The sequence below is a fragment of the Rhinopithecus roxellana genome, chromosome 13, assembly GCF_007565055.1.
Source record: "Rhinopithecus roxellana isolate Shanxi Qingling chromosome 13, ASM756505v1, whole genome shotgun sequence".
In the NCBI taxonomy this organism is placed as follows: domain Eukaryota; kingdom Metazoa; phylum Chordata; class Mammalia; order Primates; family Cercopithecidae; genus Rhinopithecus; species Rhinopithecus roxellana.
The window spans coordinates 2035312-2056489 of NC_044561.1; the positions used below are offsets into that span (position 1 = coordinate 2035312).

Genomic DNA, 21178 nt, shown 5'->3' on the forward strand with positions numbered 1-21178 from the left:
CGGTAGAAGGGATGTGACTCAGAAAAGGTGCCAGAGTCTTGCTTGACTCCCCACTATCCCCCCCGCCAGAAAGCCCTGTGTACCGTTAGGCAGGTGTGGAGGCAACTTTTTCAGACTTTGACCACAGAGGCCACTTTACTGCTGACCCGGGTGGCTCTCTGGGAAGCTGTGCCTGCCCGGGGTGGTGAGGGCCAGAGAAGGCAGTGGGAGGAGGATAGGGCCCCATCTTGGAGGGCGGCCGAGGTACAGACGCTGAGGGGCAGCAGGCACCTTCCACGGCAGCCCATCCTGTGCCTGTGGGTGCCAAAACCACAGCGCTGCCGGTGGCATCACCTCCCCGAGGGCTTCCTGGGTGGAGGGGCTGGACCAGACCTTGTGGGCAGGGAGACTGCCATGATGTCAGGCAGCTTGACTCAGGGAGAGGAGGAGACTCAGATTGGCCCAACGCCTGGTGCGTGCCAGGTCGGTCCCAAATCCAGCCTCCACTACCCTCCAAGTGCACAGCTGAGAGGAGGTATAATTGCCCCCACTTTACAGATGAGTAAAGAGAGGTTTCAGGGGAGGTGATGTGCTGAAGTACCTGACAGTAGCAGGCACAGTGGGCTGTTAGACCCAGGCTCGCCTGCCCGCCCGCCAGTGCTCTGGTCTCCACTCTCCAGGTCCCCATAGAAGCGTGTGGAACCATTACCCCCTGCCCCAGAGTGACACAGAGAGTCACGGTCTCTGTCCAGAATTTTCTGATTGGCACAGGGCAGACCTGATGGTGAGCGTTGTTGCTCTGTGTGCAGGCACGGGCCTGTGCCAGGCCGCCTCCCCCAGCCCTGCTCCTGACAGTCCCTGGACCACCCCCACCTCCATCTCAGTCTTCCCACCCAGGGAATGGGGCCACAAGCTCACTCCACCCTGGCCAGCTCCCTGAAACACACCAGCATCTTGATTAAGCAACAACTTTCCCTGCTGTCTCCAGATGGTCGTTCATTCTTCCATGGGTAGGAAATTGGAAAGAAAAAAGCGGTAGATCTTGAAAATCTGTATTTGTTCTGAGGGTGGGGTAGGGGGATGATATTCACCAAGAACTGACTGGAATCATGATTTTATTCCCTTGAACTTACCCAAGAACAGCTCAGTGCTGCCTCTGCCAGCCTGTCCAACCATCATTAGACTGCATTGCCCTCCATGCTGGGATCCTGATGGGTTTGTTTTGTTTGCCAAGTGGAGTGGAGTGGGTGGCAATATGTCCAGCTTTTCCCAGAGCACAGCGCAACCAAAGTTCATCGTGACTGCCCATGACAGACAGCCTGGGGCCTGGGATCCCATCTAAAACTAGCACTCACGGCTGGGCATGGTGGCTCATGCCTGTAATCCAAGCACTTTGGGATGCCAGGCCGGCAGATCCCTTGAAGTCAGGAGTTTGAGGCCATCGTGGACCAAAGTAATGAAACTCCATCTTTACTAAAACTACAAAAATTAGCCAGGCATGGTGGCACACAACTATAATCCTAGCTACTTGAGAAGTTGAGGCAGGAGAATCCCTGGAACCCTGGAGGCAGAGGTTGCAGTGAGCCAAGATCACGCCACTACACTCCAGCCTGGGTGATACAGCGAGACTGTCTCAAAAAAAAATTAACCAAACAGAAAATACAAAGCACACTGTAAAATGCCTGTAGGTTACACGGATAAAACACTGTGCCTCCCGGAGACACTTCTTTTTCTCGTTCTGTCGCCCAGGCTGGACTGCAGTGGCCGGATCTCAGCTCACTGTAAGCTCCGCCTCCCGGGTTTACGCCATTCTCCTGCCTCAGCCTCCCGAGTAGCTGGGACTACAGGCGCCCGCCACCTCGCCCGGCTAGTTTTTTGTATTTTTTAGTAGAGACGGGGTTTCACCGTGTTAGCCAGGATGGTCTCGATCTCCTGACCTTGTGATCCGCCCGTCTCGGCCTCCCAAAGTGCTGGGATTACAGGCTTGAGCCACTGCGCCCGGCTCCCGGAGACACTTCTAAGCACAGGTGACAGGGGTCAGTTCCTGAGGAGTGACAGCTCCGCCCCCATTTCGGCCTCTGCAGCACTGAGGGAAAATGAGAGACCCCACATCCTGCTGGAGTTTCCACCGGAGCCAGGAAAGGTCCCCGGGACAGGAAGGAGCTGGTTCCACATGTGGGCGGCAGGGATGGGAGTAGGGAGAATGGCCTCCTTCACAGGTGCAGGCTTTGCCGGAGATTCACCCTGGTCCCCTGTAAGTGGAGACAAGGCAGGTACCCAGCAGGGGTCCAGAATATTGAGGGACAGAGCAGGGCAGAGGGACCCTGGGCAGGTGCTGGGCTGTGCAGCCCGGGTCACCCTGGGACCGGAATGGAGGTCCCGCTTGGGTCTGGAGTCCATGCTGCTGTGTACGAGGTCCTGGCTCCGCCACCACTGTGGGGCCCCGTCTCCCTACACCCCAGAGGGACCACAGGCTCTCCGTTCCCAGCCCAGGTCCCAGCAGTGTCATGGGGCTGTGTCCAGTCACCTCACCAGGACTCACAGGGCTCCCAGGTCATGGGCAAAGCTGTGAGTTGAGGCCCCGGGGGACAGGGGGCCTGGGCCCTTGGAAGGTGGGGTTCTGGGGGACCGGGGATGGGTCTCCCTGGGACCTGCCCTGTAACATGACTAACTGTGGGGTTCTTTCACCAGCTGAGCCCCTCTGGCCTCCCCTACACTGGCCCCTTTCCCAGAATGACTGCACGTTTTTCATCACTTGCTTCCAACAAGTGGAGTTCGGGCTGTTGTCAAACCCAGAGACACAAGCAAAGGGCAGCTTGGACAACCTGGTCCCTCCCGTACCCGCCCCTGGGTGGGAAACGCGGAAGTCCTCGGCTCAGGGGAGTGCTGGGGTGTGCCCCGGAGTGCTCTGGGGCACCTGGAGGAGGTTTCTTTTTGTCAAGTCTCTGTGTTGGTGTGTGTGCATGTGTGTTGTGTGTTTGTGCACTTGTGTTGTGTATGTTCTGTGTGCATGTGTGTTGTGTGTTCGTGCACGTGTGTTGTGTAGTGTGTGCGCATGTTTTGTGTTGTGTTTGTGCACGTGTGTTATGTATGTTGTGTGTGTGCATGTGTGTTGTGTCTTGTGTGTGTATGTGTATGGGTTGTATGTAGTTCAAGTATTGTGGTGTGTTGTGTGTGTGTATGCATTGTGTGTTGTGTGTGTGTGTTTGTGTGTTGTGTGTGTCTAGGCCAGGGAAGCAGTGAGTCGTTTCTGCGCAGGAGCAGCTGCGTGTGAGGCCAGTTCTAGGCCTTATATGCGGCTTCTGAGGACTTTCCAGAAATCGTGAGGTGGGAGCCGCCTACTGTAATCAGGCACATAAGTCACACATCCCAGAGTTGGGAACCAGCGCAGAAGGCCCAGGACAGACCCCAAACTGAAGCCACAGCCCTGACACCTGACACCCTAGCCCTGGGCTCTGTCTCTGCCTCTGGAGCCTCCTGTCCCCAGGGTTCAGCTCCCCTCCCCTCTGTGGCTGGGCTCTGCCTCCTGGGCTGCTCCTCTCCCCAGCCCTCTCTCTGGGCCCAGCCTGGATACCTGCCCCCTCCCTGGGCTGCTTCCCCTGACTGGCCCTGTCCTGGGTCCCAGCCATGACCTCCCCTGGGCTCCCTCTCTAGGGGGTGGAATCAGGAAGGGGTGGACACAGGGCTGCTCCAGAGGGCCCCTGATTGCATGTGTGTGGCTCCTTTCCAACAGGGAGACTGGCTGCTGGCTGTCCTCTTACTGCGGCCTGTCCCTTCCAATCAGTGCCCAGGGCTCTGTGAGTGAGGGTGGGGTCTGCATTTAGGTTCCTCTCCTGTGAGGTTTAGCTGAGTTTTCTGGCTCCAGAGGGATGTTGTGTGACCTTTGCCCTACTACTGGTCCACTACACCAGGAAAGACATCTACACATTTGCTAATGTTTATGGAAACACTTGCAATTCATGATACAATCACACAGGGAAAAATATAAGAAAAGATTTAGTATTTCATTTTATTCCTCTATGTATAAAACCAATTCAAATTGTCACTGGATTAGTAGGTTTGAAACTTTTCTGAGTGTATTGAGTACAATCTTAGTACTATATTCTTGAAACATAACATACATTTTTGATTAAAATTAATTCACTCTGATTTTTAAAAAATCTACTTGTCAGGAGCACCTTGCTTTGCTGGTGTCTGTGAGTGGCTGGAGATGGTGGTGAGCAGCCTGTTTGCATTTCTTGGAAGAAGATCTTTTATTCTGTGACTCAACCCAGGTCTCTGCCTTCCTTAGAGACTGAGGCTCATCCTTCAGTTTCCCTGATTCTGGAAGAGCAGTGGGATTGAATGGAGCAGGGGGTGAGATAGTGGAAAGAGGGCACAGGGAGGAGGCCTGGGGACAGTGACAATGACAGGAGAGGAGGGAGGGATGCAGGAGGTGGGAGAGAAAGGGAGGCTGTGAGAAGGAAAGGGAGGGATGGAGCTGGGCGCCCTGGGGGGAGCAGGGAACCCAGAGGGGGCTCTGAGCAGAGGGGAAGGCAAGGCCCAGGGGAGAGGGGAGGAGGGGGAGGCCGATGGGGCACTAGGCAGGGGGAGGAAGCTGTCACCTGGAGAATGGCCCGAAGCCTCCCACTCAGGGCTTGGCTGTGCTCATCTAGTCCATCCCAGGGCTGGAAGGGACGTCCCTGGCGGTCCACAAAGGTGTCCCAGCAGTGCTTAAATTCTGAAAAGGGATAGGGGAGATAAGTCACGCTCCGGCTGTGGGGACCGGGTGGCACCAAGAGCCCGTGACTCTCAGGACAGACTTCCCACATCCTGGTTTTGGTCCCTCCTGTCCCTCTCCCTCCCCGAGGGACTGAGCTCCTTCATCAGGCACTTCCTTCCCATTGGAATCTGGGCCAGCGCAGTTCTCATTCTTTCGGGAAGCCCCAAGTTCTGCTTCCACTTCCAGCCACCCTCCCTGCCCTCCCTGGGGCCACATCTCCTGGTCTGGCCTCTCTCTTCCCGTCGACCCCAAAGTCAGGTCCAGAGTGCAGCCATCGCCTCTGCAGGCAGCGGACCCTTTCCCTCAGGGATGCCGACCCTCCCCACTTTCTAGTTACTTCCCAGGGCCCCCTCCTGCCCCAGCCGACCCCACCCCACTCCAGGCCTCCATTCTCACCACTGTAGTTCATCATTGCAATTTCGGCCCCAGCCGTGTGCAGGGCACGCAGCCCCTCCTGACCTCTTCCTTGATCATCATAGATGCGGGCAGCGAAGACGCGCAAGCTCACGTGTTTGTTATTTGAAATGAATGTAGCCATTTCCTGGGCACAGCTGAAGCAGGGGCTCCAGGAGGTGAAGCAGGTAACCCTGTATTGCTGGCCATCCAGCTTCCAAAAGGGAATTAGGTCCAGGAAGCACAGCTCTGCATGGCGGCCTTTAGGGAAACCATGTTTATTTGGAGCCTAGAAAAGAAAGCAAGCCGTGAGGTTATTTATTTATTTATTATTATTATTTTTTTGGACAGAGTTTCACTCTTGTTGCCCAGGCTCGAGTGCACGAGTAGCTGGGATTACAGGCGTGCACCACCACACCAGGCTAATTTTGTATTTTTAGTAGAAAGGGGGTTTCTCTCCCCATCAAAAAGTGGGCAAAGGATATGAACAGACATTTCTCAAAAGAAGACATTCATACAGCCAACAGACACATGAAAAAATGCTCATCATCACTGGCCATCAGAGAAATGCAAATCAAAACCACAATGAGATACCATCTCACACCAGTTAGAATGGCAATCATTAAGAAGTCAGGAAACAACAGGTGCTGGAGAGGATGTGGAGAAATAGGAACACTTTTACACTGTTGGTAGGATTGTAAACTAGTTCAACCATTATGGAAAACAGTATGGCGATTCCTCAAGAATCTAGAACTAGATGTACCATATGACCCAGCCATCCCACTACTGGGTATATACCCAAAGGATTATAAATCATGCTGCTATAAAGACACATGCACACATATGTTTATTGCGGCACTATTCACGATAGCAAAGTCTTGGAATCAACCCAAATGTCCATCTGTGACAGACTGGATTAAGAAAATGTGGCACATATACACCATGGACTATTATGCAGCCATAAAAAAGGATGAGTTTGCGTTTTTTGTAGGAACATGGATGCAGCTGGAAACCATCATTCGTAGCAAACTATCACAAGAACAGAAAACCAAACACCACATGTTCTCACTCATAGGTGGGAACTGAACAATGACATCACTTGGACTCGGGAAGGGGAACATCACACATCGGGGCCTATCATGGGGAGGGGGGAGGGGGGAGGGGGGAGGGATTGCATTGGGAGTTATACCTGATATAAATGACGAATTGATGGGTGCTGACGAGTTGATGGGTGCAGCACACCAACATGGCACAAGTATACATATGTAACAAACCTGCACGTTATGCACATGTACCCTAGAACTTAAAGTATAATAAAAAAAATAAAAATAAATAAATAAAAGAAAAGAAAAGAAAGGGGGTTTCTTCATGTTGGTCAGGCTGGTCTCGAACTCCCGACCTCAGGTGATCTGCCCTCCTCAGCCTCCCAAAGTGCTGGGAGTACAGGTGTGAGCCACCATGCCCGGCCAAGGTAATTTTTAGTGAGCAGGGAGGGACAGCCTGGATCAGGTGAGGCTGGGTGCGGGGGAGCCTCCAGCACAAAATTAGCAGGGGGCGCCAAACCCCAATTTTCTTTGTCTTTCTTTTTCTTTCCTTTCCTTTCCAACAGAGTCTGGTTTTGTCACTCAGGCTGGAGTACAGTGGCAGAATCTTGGCTCACCGTAACCTCCACCTCCCAGGTTCAAGCGGTTCTCGTGCCTCAGCTTCCTCAGTAGCTGGGACTACAGGCATGTGCCACCACGCCTGGCTAATTTTTGTATTTTTAGTAGAGACGAGGTTTCACCATGTTGGCCAGGCTCGTCTCGAATTCCTGACTTCAAGTGATCTGCCCACCTCAGCCTCCCAAAGTGCTGGGATTACAAGCGTGAGCCACCACACCTGACCTGATTTTTTAACGATAATCCGTTAAATAATGTAATTTTCCATTACGATGGGATTTCTCTGATACTGAGTATTTGGAACATCCTCTCATTTTGCACCTGAGATCAGTGCCTTCAGGACCCTCACTCCGCCCCAGGCCTGCAGAGAGGGGACTATAGAGCTGGGGGAGGCAAGACAGATGCCACTGAGCTGTGTGCTTCCTTCATGGGGAGACTGACCTCCCTATCCATCAATTCCCCTCGCCCCACCCCTTCTGTGGCCCATAATTCTAGAAGCTTCCGCATTGTGCTTTAGCCTGTATTAAGCCCAAGAGCGACAGACTGAGGCCAGAGGACTCCCTTTGCAGGGAGAAGTGGGGATGAGGGGCCCCCAGCAGGACTAACCTCACATTGGGAAGGGCCCCAGTCATGGGGAGATTGTCCTTGTTGAACAATGAATGATGGTGTTTTGTCCAAATTTCAACTGGGAACTAGTCAAGCCAAGGAGTCCAGTGCAGAGAGGACTCGGAGTAGAATGGATGACACCAAATGTGCTGAGAAGAGGCTGTGGGGTCATTCCTGGGGGAGTCCCGTCCCACTGGTTAGGCAGTGATGGGAACTGGCGCCTTTGAAAGTGGCTTCCAAGCAGTGGGTGTGGGCCCAGCAGGGCCCACATTGAGCTCATAGAGCCCAGAGGAACCCCATTTCCAGCACCAGAGCCAAGCAGAATTCGATCTCTCCAGCCAGGGGCTGTGCTGGGCAAAGGCCAGGGAAGAACGTCCCACAGGTTCAGGGCCCCTCAGCCTGGCCTGGCCCAGCTCCTCTTCAAACGCTGACCATCCCTGCATCCTGACTTTGGGGCCTGTTCTAGCCTTGCTGTGGGCTCCATCCTGGTCAGGACAGAATCCCTGGTGGGCCTCTCCTGCCTCAGTCTCTCTTCCCACAGGATGAAGCCCAGGAGCAGGCACTGGGGAATCTTGGCCTTGTGAGGTCGGGTAGCCCCCGATCCTCAAATCCCACAGTTCCGAATCATTCCTGGTGAGAGATGCGTCTGTGAGGGGATCCTGGGAGGGTCCTCAGAAAGCACTTTGCCTTTGACCCCACTTGGCCCTGGTGCAGACCCTTTTCCTCTGCCCCGACCCTCTCAGAGCACAGCAGGAGTGGGGATGACTGAGCCCTGGGCCTGGGGGTGACTCTGGACTAGTGGTGTCAGCCCCTGAGACATGTGGCTGGTTAGGCATGTGGGGCTGGAAGCCGCCAATCCTGGAGAGTTACTGAAGCCAAAGTCTGCCCCAACCCCAGGGCCAAGCAGCAGCAGCTACAGGAAGCACAGGTGACAGACACTCTGCGGGACACCACAGGTACCACCCAGAACCTTCTGCCCATGCATGTCCCTGGATTGGGAGAGCCCTGCCTGGATGCGGGTGGCTGGGTTGGTCACCTGGTTGTGTAGAAAGCCCCTGTGCTTGTCCATCGGGACCCAGGTGCCATTGTCCAGGCGCTCCACCTTGTAACACAGGTAAGACTCATGCTGTCCACTGACCCAAGGTTCATTGTTAAAGTTGAGAGTGAACGTGTCTGGATCCATCAAATGTCTGTGGACAGTGAGGGGAAAAGCCCAGAGGAGTAAGAGCCCTCCTGGTCTGCCCTGCCTCCCCCTCCCTCTCCACGCGTCCTCCCTTTCACCCCACCCTCCTTCCCCTTGCTCCCCACATCCCTTAGCACCTGTCAGAAGGGGCTCCCGCTCACTTGCTGGAGCCTCCACACCTCCCCCTCTGACCCCTTCTGGGGCTCACTGGGAGATCGCTGCAGCCCTGGGGCCTGTCTAGGCCTTGTCAGGGCCTCCTCAGGTTCAGCTCAGTGTGCTCAGGCCCTCTCCCTGGGGTACAGCTGGGTCTTCTTCCCTGGCCTCACAATACACCCCAGTCCTGGCTCTGCACCCTGTCAGTCCCTGTTGGAGGTGGACCCACCGGGGCTTCCCTCCTGCCTACACCTAGCATCAGGGCAGAGACGCTCCTGAGCGGGACCAGCGGGGAGAAGAGCCTGCCAGGGACTTTTTTTTTTTTTAAATCACAGGATTTGCTTCTGCTGCCAAAGATAATACCTGTCCTTACAAAACCACAAATTATAAAGGTAAAAGTGAATTATTAGCACCCAGTGCAGAGGCATTTCCAAATCAGAAACACCAGGTCTTCACCCCGGGCTGGACAGAGGGGAGGATGTGACCTTTGATAGGACTCTGCAGAGCGCAGCCTGGAACTGGGAAGGGTCTGGCTGGGGAAGCCACAGGCATCAGCTGAGGGGTCATGTTGGGACCCCAAAGAGGCCCAGAGAGAGGCTGAGAAGAGGAGCAGCCCAGGAGTGGTGGGGCAGGGGAGCCTATCGGGTGGCTAAGGAGGGACACAGGAGAGTTGGGTGCAGGAGGAATGGGGTGGGTGAAGCACGCAGCAAGGTCTGGGTGGAGGGGCCATGAGAGTCAGGTCAGGGACTCCCCTGGGAGACAGACACACAGGACAGGAACCCCTGCATCCCCCACCCAGGCCTGCCCACAATGACTGCAGCTTGTTGCCGTGGACTTCATTGTTTCTCCCCATAATCAATGTATTGAAGCCCTAACCCCCACTCCCTCAAAGGGTGGCTGTATTTGGAAACAGGTCCTTTCTTTCTTGTTTGGTTGTTTGAGAAGTTGTTTTGCTCTTTTGCCCGGGTTGGAGGGCAGTGGCATAGTCTGGGCTCCCCGTAACCTCCACCTCCCGGGTTCAAGCGATTCTCCTGCTTCAGCCTCCCAAGTAGCTGGGATTATAGGCCAACACCACTCCCGGCTAATTTTTGTATTTTTGACGGAGATGGGGTTTTGCCACATTGGCCAGGCTGGTGTCGAACTCCTGACCTTAGGTGATCCACCCGCCTCAGCCTCCCAAAGTGCTGGGATTACAGGCGTGAGCCTCTGCACCTGGCCTGGAGACAGATCCTTTCATCAGATGATTAATTTAAACGAGGCCTTCAGTGCGGGCCCAAATTCACCTGGCTGGGGTCCATAAATGAGGAGGACATTTAGAGGCAGAGAGACCCCGGGAGTCCAAGTGCACAGAGGAAAGGCCAGAGAGGACAGGGCCGGAAGGGATCCCCTGCCAGCCAGGAGGAGCGGCCGCAGAGGACACAGCCCCGCCCACCCCTCCACCCTGGACTTGCAGCCTCCAGATCTGTGAGAAAATAAATGCCTGCCCTGTAGGCACCCGGCCTGGGCCATCTTCTACGGCAGTGGAAGCCTGAAGCTCTGTTTCCACGGAGGCAGCTCCTTCTCAGGGGCTCAGGTCAGCCTTGAAGGATGTTACTCAAAGCTTCTAACTGTCGGGCTTGTGAATATTCATACCCACTTACTACGTCCAGTTTTATGACAAATATGGTTATGCCAGGGAGATGGAAGGAGCCAGGCTGGGGATCCCAGGCTGTGGGGAGGGCGGCCTCGGGGATGGATGGAGGTTGCTCTGGAGGCAGAAGGGGCCTCTCACTCACAGGAGGGGCCCAGGAAAGGAGGGGGGAAGGCAGGGAGGTGGAGGGAGCATGAGGAGTTGGGGTGAGGTGTTGTGACCATGAGGGCAGGCAGGGGGGCAGGAGGGAGGGCGGGAGGGCCTGCCCAGGAGAGGACCTGGTCTGGGACAGAGGGGAGGCCTCAAGAGGATAAGCAGGAGGTGAGAGGAGAGAGGCGATGAGCCTGGAGGGAGACCCTCACCTGAGAAGCTCCCCCAGTATGGTGTGCAGTAATGTATAATGTTTAGGCAGATTCTCCCGAGGCTTAAATGGCTTTTTTGGGCGGTACACGAACTTGTCCCAACAGTGCTGAAATTCTGAGAAAAAGAAGAGAGGACGCAGTCAGGCCCACCTGGCCTCTCTTCTGTGACCTTGGGGCCCTCCCCTCCCAGACAGACTCTGGATACTAGTTACAGTCAGTGCCAGACCCAACCCCACAGGCTCCCCTGGGACACGTGGCCTTTGCAGGCATCACAGCAGATCCACAGGTATGTGTGGGAGTCACCCATCACAGAGCGTCACTCAGTCTCTCCCACACCTCTGAGCCTCCCACTTCTCACCGTGATAATTCATGATCTTCATGGTGGCGTGCGGACCGCCTCTTTTCTGACATAGGCTGCGAAGCGCCTCCTGGTAATCTGGTTTCCAGAAGAAGTAGAGGCGGGCAACAAAGATGGTCAGGGTAACCTTTGGGTCCTCGGCCAGGAACGTGGCCACACTGTTTGCACACCTTGCACAGGGGCTCCAGGATACGTACCAGGTGACCTCGTACTCCTGGTCATGATGCAGCTGCCTCCACTTGCGGAACCAGTGGAGGAATCTCATCTCTGGGTGGTCCTCACAGGACTTATCCTTGGCGCACACCTGGGAGAGGAGCAGGGGGCAGGGGAAGCTCTGAGAGGGGGAGCAGGAGGAGAGCAGGGGTGATGCAGGGGGAGGAGGGGCCAGGACAGGAGTCCAGGGGATCTTGCCACTGAAGCTCCTTTCCTCCATTCCCCTGTTTGGTTTGAGTGATTGTCTGCTCCAAAGCTAATATTAATTGCTATGGTAATGGCCTTAAGAGGTGGCACCTACAAGCAGCTGTGAGGCTGTGGGGACTGCACCTTTGTGGGTGCCACTGCTGTGGTTATTCAAGGGCGACTTTAGCCCCACTTTCTGTCTCTTGCCCTCTAGCTGGAGGGGCAGCCAGTCAGACTAAACTCCTGCTTCCTCTTGTCCCGGTGTCATGGAGCAGCAGTGACTCGACATCCCAGGCCACTCTGTCTAGAGCATCCCCGACCTTCTGGCAACAACCTTCACCCCCACGTGACTGTGCAGCTCGCAGGCTCTGGAAAGTCGCTGGTGCCTTGACAGTGGACTTCCCAGCGTCCAGAACTCGAGCCAGCACATTTCTATTCATTGTGAATGTCCCCGTCTCAGTCCTGCTGTTGAAGCAACACAAGGTGCACCAATACACGTGCTTCCCTTCGTTTGGGAGTTTTCCCAGCCCTGTTCACGGCCTCCTGCGTGAATTCTGGCATCCATTCTCCCAGGCATCCATTCAGCAGGCATCCTCAGCCCCTGCTGTGGCCTGGCCCTCTGGGGTCTGCCTTATTCCCTGTCTGCGGTCAGCTGGGGAGGCCACTGGACCTTCACTGTCCATTTCAGGGGGGTCGGGCACTGGCCAAGGGGGCTACTGAGCACTTGAAATGGGGCTCTGATGAGAGACCTGAGCACCTGAAAAATACACCGCTCATTTCTCTTTTTTTTTTTTGAGACGGAGTTTCACTCTTGTAGCCCAGGCTGGAGTACAACGATGCAATCTCGGCTTACTACAACCTCTGCCTCATGGGATCAAGCGATTCTCCTGCCTCAGCCTCCCGAGTAGCTGCAAATACAGGTGACTGCCACCACGCCTAGCTAATTTTTTTGTATTTTAGTAGAGACGAGATTTCACCATGTTGCCCAGGCCGGTTTCGAATATCTAACCTCAGGTGATCCACCCGCCTTGGCCTCCCAAAGTGCTGGGATTACAGGTGCGAGCCATCCACCGTACGTGACCCACACAGCTCATTTCAAAGACTCAGTGTGACAAGAAAAAGAAACTTCATTATCTTGTCAAGAATTTTATGTTAATTAATGTTGAAGTAATATGTTAGCTACACTGGATTAAACAAAATATTAAAATTAGGCAGAGTACGGTTGCTCACACCTGTAATCCCAACATTTTGGGAGGCCGAGTCAGGCCTGAGGTTAGGAGTTCGAGACCAGCCTGGTCAATATGGTGAAACCCCATCTCTACTAAAAATACGAAAAAATTACCTGGGCATGGTGGTGGGCGCCTGTAATCCCAGCTACTTGGGAGTCTCAGGCGACAGAATCGCTTAGACCCAGGAGGCAGAGGTTGCAGTGAGCCGAGATCACGCCATTGCACTCCAGCCTGAGCAACAAGAACAAACCTTCGTCTCAAAAAAAAAAAAAAAAAAAAAAAGAACAGAAAAGAAAAGAAATTAAAAACAAGGCCTTTTGTGCAGAGGCAACCCCCCTCCACCATCCGATCCCAGGATGGTCCAGCAGGAAGGGCAGGGCCACAGACTTGGAAAGTGTGGGAGAGAAGGGTGCCCTGGACAGCCCGCCCCTGGGCATTTCACTGGTCAGTGCGTGGTTTGCTTTCCCAGCTGGCTTAGCTCCTGCCTGCAAAGTGATTGGAGTCCGGGTGGTACCTGGCCTTGAAAGATGTTTGCATCCAAAGGGGGCCCTGAACGGTCCTTTGTTTTCACTTCGTAGCACAGCCAGACGGTATTCCGATGAGAAAGGATGGGTTTGTTATTGAAGAAGTATTTGAATCTCTTTGGATACATTACCTCCACCATGTTTCTGAAGACATAAGAGAGAAACCAGCCAATGCAGAGAGCACTCCTGGGTACGCTCTGGGCTAGTATCCACTAAACACAGCCCCCTGGATGGCTCTAGGCCTCCCCCATCCCTCCACAGCCCTGAGAATTTCAGCAGAGATTGTAGTAAGCTGAGATCGCGCCACTGCACTCCAACCTGGGCGACAAGAGCGAAACTCCGTCTCAAAAAAAAAAAAAAAAAAAAGAAAAAGAGAGAGACAGAGAATAAAACTTTTCACCCCAAAATAATAGCTTTTAACCTTTTAACTCAGTTCCTTCCTGCCATTTCACTTCTGTATATTACTATTGTTAAATCACGGTAGAACTGAATTCTGAGGCCCAAGCCACTCTTCTAAGTGCTGTGTGGGTTTGAACTCATGTGAGGCTGCCCTAGGCCTGCAGGGGCCATTCCCATCTTATAGAGGAGGGGCTAGAGGCGCAGAGAGGCGGGGTAACCTGCCCAGGCCACAGAGTTGTGGACAAATGGAGTGGGGGCCCCTTTCCAGGCCAGCCCTGTCCAGTCGGTGTATTACCAGCCCTGCAGGAGGGAGCCACTGGGGACCGGGCTCTCTTCTTACTAAATTTTAAAATAAAAGCATTTCCCCGGATCATTGAGATTTTTCCCATGTATTTCATGTTTTGTTTTTTTTTTTCTTTTGAGATGAGGTTTTGCTCTTGTTGCCCAGGCTGGAGTGCAATGGGGCGATCTCGGCTCACCGCAACCTCCGCCTCCCGGGTTCAAGCGATTCTCCTGTCTCAGCCACCCGAGTAGATGGGATTACAGGCGCCCACCACCGCACCTGGCTAATCATGTATTTCTAGTAGAGACAGGGTTTATCCATGTTTGTCAGGCTGGTCTCAAACTCCCGACCTCAGGCGATCCGCCCGACTCGGCTTCCCAAAGTGCTGGGATGACAGGCGTGAGCCACCTTTCCCAGCCACTATATTCCATGTTACTGGTGTCATTATAAATGGTGAATGCTGATCGTAGAGGAAGAGTGTGTGTTTGGGGTCATCTACATCCTCCTCTGCCCACAGTGGAGACATCTTTGGAAGACATGATTTATCCTGTGCTTCAGAGACCATTCCCTCCCCACACCCTCTCCTAATACTTGGTATTTAAGCAAAGTAAATCTTACAGAAAATCCATCAAAGCTCTGTGAACAAAATTCCATATTGCTCCCATCATAATTTGGTTCAATTCTCCCAGTTCCAGAGTTCAGGAATGGCAGGAAGCACACAGAGGGAGCACCCTCCCAGGGCAGGGAGCACCACCTCAGCCATGACTTTCATGGGAGAGTCTCAGCAGGGGACCTGGACTGGGGCAGGTGGGGGAGGCGGCCCATTCAGAAGCAGCAGTGGGGTGACCACACAGCAGGGCAAGGAGCCTGTCTGGGAGTGGGGGTTGCAGGGGAACCAGAGGGGAGGGAGCCCAGGGCTGGGGCTGGGGCAGGGGGAGGCCAGGGCTGAGGCCCAGCAGGGCCACCAGGCAGGAAGGGGCAGCAGAGGGGCCCAGCGGGTCGAGCGGGCAGCAGTACCTGATTTGAGGATTCGTCCTTTGCTGGCTAGTCCTGACTATGATCTTTGTCTGGTGCACGACAGTTTCACTTTCTGCTACAGGCTCCTGATTTTAGGACAGTCCTCCTTAAAGTCACCTCCCAGGGCCTTGTGAGTCATGGCCCCTCCCCCTTCCTGCTCTGGCCCTGGTGTGGGAGGCCCGGGGATGCTTTGTCTTCCTCAGGCTCTCACCCTCTTTCTGGTTTTCTTTGGGGCCCTCCCCCTGGCAGAGGGACATTTCTAAAGACAGGCCGCTCTGTGCAGCAGGACCCAAGGCGGGTCCACAACAGGCTGAGTCAGCAGAGCAGATGCCCCTCCCCTGGTTGTCCCATCCAGCTGGAGCCGCCTTTCCACCATCAAGACAGACAGGCTGATGCCTCTGCAGGGACTCCCAGATCCTGCCCTCAGGGATCATCCCAGAGACACCTTCCACCCAGGAGCCATGGGGACAGGGAGGAAGAGTGAAGAGCATGGTGTCTGCCTGCCCCCAGGCCTTCACACTGGGAGGCCACCATGGGAGGGAGGGACAGCAGGTGGGTGTGGGCCTCAGATGTCCCACCAGGATGTCATGCGCGCCCCCAAACTGAGCTCTTTCCTTTCTGCTTCTCCTCCTTCCCCATCTCCTGCCCAGAGTTGCTCCCTGGTAGGATGAACTTTTACCCTCTCTTGTCCCCATGTCATGGAAGGGCAGCAGCTGGTGTCTCAGGCCAGCCTGTCTGGAGCCTCCCTGTGGGTCTCACAGCTCCCTTCCCCTGGTAGCGTGCTCCCATGGTGTGGTGACCTAAAAATTACACAAGGTGTATATACATTTGTCTTTTTGTTTGTTGGTTGGTTTGTTGTTTTTGTGCTTTTTTGAGATGGAGTCTTGCTCTGTTGGCTAGGCTGGAGTGCAATAGCGTGATCTCAGGTCACTGCCACCTCTGCCTCCCAGGTTCAAGCAATTCTCCTGCCTCAGCCTCCCGAGTAACTGGGATTACAGGTGCCTGCAACCATGCCCGGTTAATTTTTGTATTTTTAGTAGAGACAGGATTTCTCCATGTTGGTCAGGCTTGTCTCGAACTCGTGACCTGAGGAGATCCGCTGGCCTCAGCCTCCCAAAGTGCTGTTATTGTAGGCATGAGCCACTGCGCCTGGCCGCAACATATAAATTTGGATAGGAGGCTTTATTTCTTGATAAGGGTGACAGCCTGCAAGGTGGTCATCCCGCAGCCTGAGAAAAACAGCCTCTGGGAAACACCAGAGACAGACATTTAGAAGCAGGAGGGGTTGGGGCAGGAGCTTTAAGCTGAAGGGGTTGGCTAAACATACATATTCAACAGGCTACAGGAGGAGCTATGAATATTCATGTAGGAGGCTACAGTCCATGCTTATTGAACAAACATGCATGTAACACATGATCCCAGGCGGGCACGGTGGCTCACGCCTGTAATCCCAGCACTTTGGGAGGCCGAGGCAGGTGGATCATCTGAGGTCAGTGTCAGGCCTCTGAGCCAGAGCTAAGCCATTGTAACCCTTGTGAACTGCACATATACATCCAGATGGCCTGCAGCAGCCAAGAAGTCTGGAGCAGTTGAAAAACCACAAAAGAAGTGAAACAACCAGTTTCTGCCTTAACTGATTAACCAACCTTGAGACGTTCCACCGTTATGACTTGCTCCTGCACTGCCCTAAGTGATCAATCGACCTTATGACACTTCTCCTGGACAATGGGTCTCATGGTCTCCCCACCATGCACCTTGTGACCCCCTCCCCTGCTGACAACAGATGACCACCTTCGACTGTAACTTTCCACTACCTACCCAAGTCCTATAAAGCTGCCCCTCTCCTATCTCCCTTTGCTGTCTCTCTTTACAGACTCAGCTCTCTTACACCCAAGTGAATAAACAGACTTATTGCTTACACAAAGCCTGTTTAGGTGGTCTTCTATATGGACACATGTAACAGTCAGAAGTTCGAGACCAATCTGATCAATATGGTAAGACCTCGTCTCTATTAAAACTACAAAAATTAGCCAGGCGTGGTGGCAGGTGCCTGTAATTCCAGCTACTTGGGAGACTGAATGAGGAGAATCACTTGAACCTGGTAGGTGGAGGTTGCAGTGAGCTGAGATCATGCCATAGCACTCCAGCCTGGGAGATAGAGTGAGAGTCCATCACAAAAACAAACAAACAACAACAACAACAAGAAAAAACTAAAAAAAACCCAACCATATAATCCTTCCTCACGTTGTGGTGGAGACAACATTTAAATGTACTACAATTAAACCTGTATTAAGGGAGGAGACCACCCGTCATATTGTCTTATGCCCAATTTCTGCCTCCAAAGAAAGAAAAAGTAAAAACTAGAAGGCAGAAATGAAATCCACAAGCAGACAGCCCAGTGCCACACCCTGGGCCTGGTAGTTAAAGATCGACCCCTGACCTAATCGGTTCTGTTTTCTATAGATTAAAGACATTGTATAGAAAAGCACTGTGAAAATCCCTATCTTGTTTTGTTCCGATCTAATTCCGGTGCATGCAGCCCCCCCCCCGCCCCCCACCAAGTCACGTACCTCCTTCTTGCTCAATCAATCACGATCCTCTCATGCACACTCCCTTAGAGTTGTGAGCTCTTAAAAGGGACAGGAATTGTTCACTCAGGGAGCTCGGCTCTTGAGACAGGAGTCTTGCCGATGCCCCCAGCCGAATAAACCCCTTCCTTCTTTAACTCGGTATCTGAGGAGTTTTGTCTGCAACTCGTCCTGCTACATTTCTTGGTTCCCTGACCGGGAAGCGAGGTGATTGGTGATGGTCAAGGCAGCTCCTTAGGCGGCTTAAGCCTGCCCTGTGGAACATCCCTGTGGGGGGACTCCAACCAGCCCAAGCGATGCAGATCCTGAGAGCGCTCCCAGGTAGGCATTTGCCCTGATGGGACTCCTCGCCAGAGCAGTGGGTGGCAGGTCCCCGTGGAGGATCAACACAGTGGCTGAACACCGGGAAGGAATGGGCACTTGGAGTCTGGACATCTAAAACGTGGTAAGACTAGTCTTTGAAACTTGCCCACTCCGTTTGTGTGGAAGCATGGGCTGATCATCCGTGGTGTGCCTTTATCGGCACTTTGGTTTTGGTTTTGACTTGGTTTGAATTGCTTGACAGGACTGGTCTTGGGAACTTGCCTACTCCATTTGAGTGGAAGCGTGGCCTGATCACACATGGTGTGCCTGTACCAGCACTTTGGTTTTTGTTTTTGACTTGACTTGGCTTGCTTGATACTTTGGTTTTGGTTTTGACCTGGCTTGGATTTCTGGATACTCTGATTTTGGTTTTGATCTTGGTTTGGTGCAAACTGCAAAAGTTTGTGTGTGTCCTTTTTACCCATTCTTTGTTTTGTGGTGTGTGTGTGGTGTGAGCATGGTGTTTTATCTCGAAGAAGCATAGGTCAGACACAAATAAGCCCACCCCACTAGGAACTACATTGAAAATTTTCAAAAAAGAATTTAAGGGAGACGAAGAAGTACTATGACCCCAGGAAAACTTAAAACTTTGTGTAAGATAGACTGGCCAGCATTAGAGGTAGGTTGGCCATTAGAAGGAAGCCTGGACAGGTCCCTTGTTTCAAAGGTAATGGCACAAGGTAACCTGTAAGCCAGGGAACCCAGACCAGTTCCTGTACATAGACATTTGGTTACAGCTGGTTTTAGACCCCCTTCCCCAACACACAGTGGTTGAGAGAAAACCAGCATAAGTGGCTGGCAGAGGCAAGGAAAGACCAGCAGCGAAGAGTAGAAAAATACTGAATATCAGAGGTCAGAAAAGTCAGGAAACTCCCCTTAATGCTAGAACAACAAGGTTATCTGGAAAGTCCCTAGCAGGGCAAACGGCTGTTTGTGGTTTGGTCAAAGGGTGGGAACCAATGAACAACCGACTAATGTTTAACTTTAAATGTCAGCCAATTGTAAACCTACAACTGTAAAAATCCCCAGTGACTCTGTAACTTGCTGTAACTTGTTTGTGTCTGACTATAAAAGACGGCTGAGCACCGAGCTCAGGGTCTCTCCCTAGGATCTGATGCCTAGCCGGAGGGGACCGAGTTCGAACTCGAAATAAAGCGATCCCTGCCGCTTGGCTTTGTCTCTGGACTCTGGTGTTTGCTTTTGGGTCATCGCGGGTCTGGGCATTACATTTTGGGGGCTCGTCCGGGATTGCCCCTAAGCCCACCAGACCCCAGGCCAACGGGTCATCGCAAAAGTGAGTAAGCTGGCTCTGTTTATATGTTGTCTGTCTGCCTCTGAATAATCCCGTGGGGTCTGTATATGAGACTGATCTAGTCCTGGCGGACGCACTATAGGACAGTCAGTGGAGGCCGGTGGGAGACGTCCTCCTGTACTCTTCTGGGGCTCTGTATTCTGTGGCCCATCTGCTTCTGGTCGGGTCCTAAGCCCGAGACGCGCTAGCGATCAATATATCTTGGTTGTTGGAAGTTATCTGTTGCACGCCCCTTACTAATTTACCTTGATTTACAGGAGCTTCGGAGCCAGTCCTGTACCAGGCACTAATATCCCTTACCACCCATCTTCTATCAACAGGACTTCCTCGGAATGGGCAACTCCCAGACCACACCACTTTCTCTCCTTGTCAATAATTTTAAAGATATGAGATCAAGGGGACATGATCTCAGTATAGAACTTAAAAAGGGAAAATTAATAACCCTCTGCCACTCTGAGTGGCCCACCTTCGGCGTAGACTGGCCAGCTGAGGGAACTTTTAGCCTCCCCATTATCCTCCAGGTAAAATCAAGGGTTTTCCTGCCAGGTCGTTCGGGACACCCAGATCAGATCCCCTACATTTTGGTCTGGCAAGATCTGGTGGAAAATCCGCCCCCATGGCTAGCTCCCTTTCTGCTGACCTCTGAACCCTGTAAAACCCTAGTCGCGCCACCAACTGAGACCACCAAAAGACCAAAAACTCCAACTGCCCCCTTGCCCCCTGTGTTGCCTGACAGCCAGGACCTCACATCCTTGGAACCCCCGCCTTATCATCCCCCTCCTGGACCCCATGCCCAAGCCCAACCGGCCGCACTCCCAGGAAGCCATGAGGGCCGAGAAGCGGCCGTGGCACCAGGAGAAACTGAAAGTGAACATGGCTCGGGAGGGCCAGCGGGACGAACGCGCGGGCATGTCCAGCGTGAGGCAACTCCGCGAGTTCCCGATTCCACTGTAGCGCTCCCCTTAAGGGAAACAGGACCCCCCAATGACACAGGTAACCCTAGACTCCAGTATTGGCCATTCTCTACCAGTGACCTGTATAACTGGAAAACTCAGAATGCCCGGTTCTCTGATAACCCCAAGGACCTAACAGCCCTTCTAGACAGTGTCATGTTCACTCATCAGCCCACCTGGGATGACTGCCAACAGCTTCTCCGCATTCTGTTCACAACAGAGGAACGGGAGAGAATCCAGGTAGAGGCTAGACAGTTGGTTCCTGGAGATGACGGTCAACCGACTGCAAACCCCGACCTCATTAATGCAGCATTTCCCTTGACCAGGCCAACGTGGGACTACAATACAGCAGAAGGTAGGGGAAAGCTACTCGTTTATCTCCAGACTCTAATGGCGGGTGTCTGGGCTGCAGCTCGCAAGCCCACTAATTTGGCTAAGGTATATTCTGTTTTACAGGGAAAGACAGAAAGCCCCGCTGTTTATCTAGAAAGACTAATGGAAGCTTTTAGACAGTATACACTTATAGATCCAGAGGCACCTGAAAATCAGGCAGCAGTCGTTATGTCCTTTGTCAACCAGGTGGCCTCAGATATTAAAAAAAAACTACAACAATTAGAAGATTTGGAGGGAAAACAGGTCCAGGACCTCCTTCGCATAGCACAAAGAGTTTATAACAACAGAGATGCTCCAGAGGAAAGACAAATTAGGGCCACTGAGAAAACGACCAAAGTCCTGGTGGCGGTCATCCAAAGAGAACAACCGCCACCAGGAAACGCCCAATCCACGTGTACCCCTAGGTGCAATCTGAGTAAAGACCAATGTGCATACTGTAAAGAAATTGGTCACTGGATAAAAGACCGCCCCAAAAAGAAACAGCGCCAGCCAGGCCAAGGACAATGGCAGCCCAAATCTATGCCAATACTAGTTACTCAAGATACAGACTAGGGGAGACGAGGTTCGGATCCCCTCCCCGAACCTAGGGTAACTTTACAAGTGGAGGGGTCCCCGGTCCAGTTCCTGGTCGATA

The 21178-nt window shown here is 53.1% G+C and overlaps 1 protein-coding gene across 7 annotated transcripts; it reads right to left on the reverse strand.

Annotated features, from left to right (window-relative positions):
- Positions 1–3969: 3969 nt before the first annotated feature.
- APOBEC3G (apolipoprotein B mRNA editing enzyme catalytic subunit 3G) lies at positions 3970–15113 on the reverse strand. Of its 7 annotated transcripts, XM_030913860.1 has the most exons (9): positions 14936–15113; positions 14537–14716; positions 13227–13380; positions 11085–11388; positions 10727–10841; positions 8435–8588; positions 5138–5423; positions 4584–4699; positions 3970–4302 (listed from the first exon to the last, which is right to left on the reverse strand). In XM_030913860.1, exons 2-9 carry the CDS (start codon positions 14584–14586, stop codon positions 4288–4290), a joined length of 1194 nt encoding a protein of 397 aa, XP_030769720.1. In that variant the 5' UTR covers positions 14587–14716; positions 14936–15113; the 3' UTR covers positions 3970–4287. The 7 variants fall into 7 exon arrangements, with proteins under 7 accessions (XP_030769720.1, XP_030769724.1, NP_001332834.1 ...); XM_030913864.1 differs by lacking the exons at positions 13227–13380; positions 14537–14716 and having other exon boundaries at positions 11085–11162; positions 11282–11388; positions 14936–15095; NM_001345905.1 differs by lacking the exon at positions 14537–14716 and having other exon boundaries at positions 14936–14984.
- Between the last annotated feature and the right edge of the window lie 6065 nt (positions 15114–21178).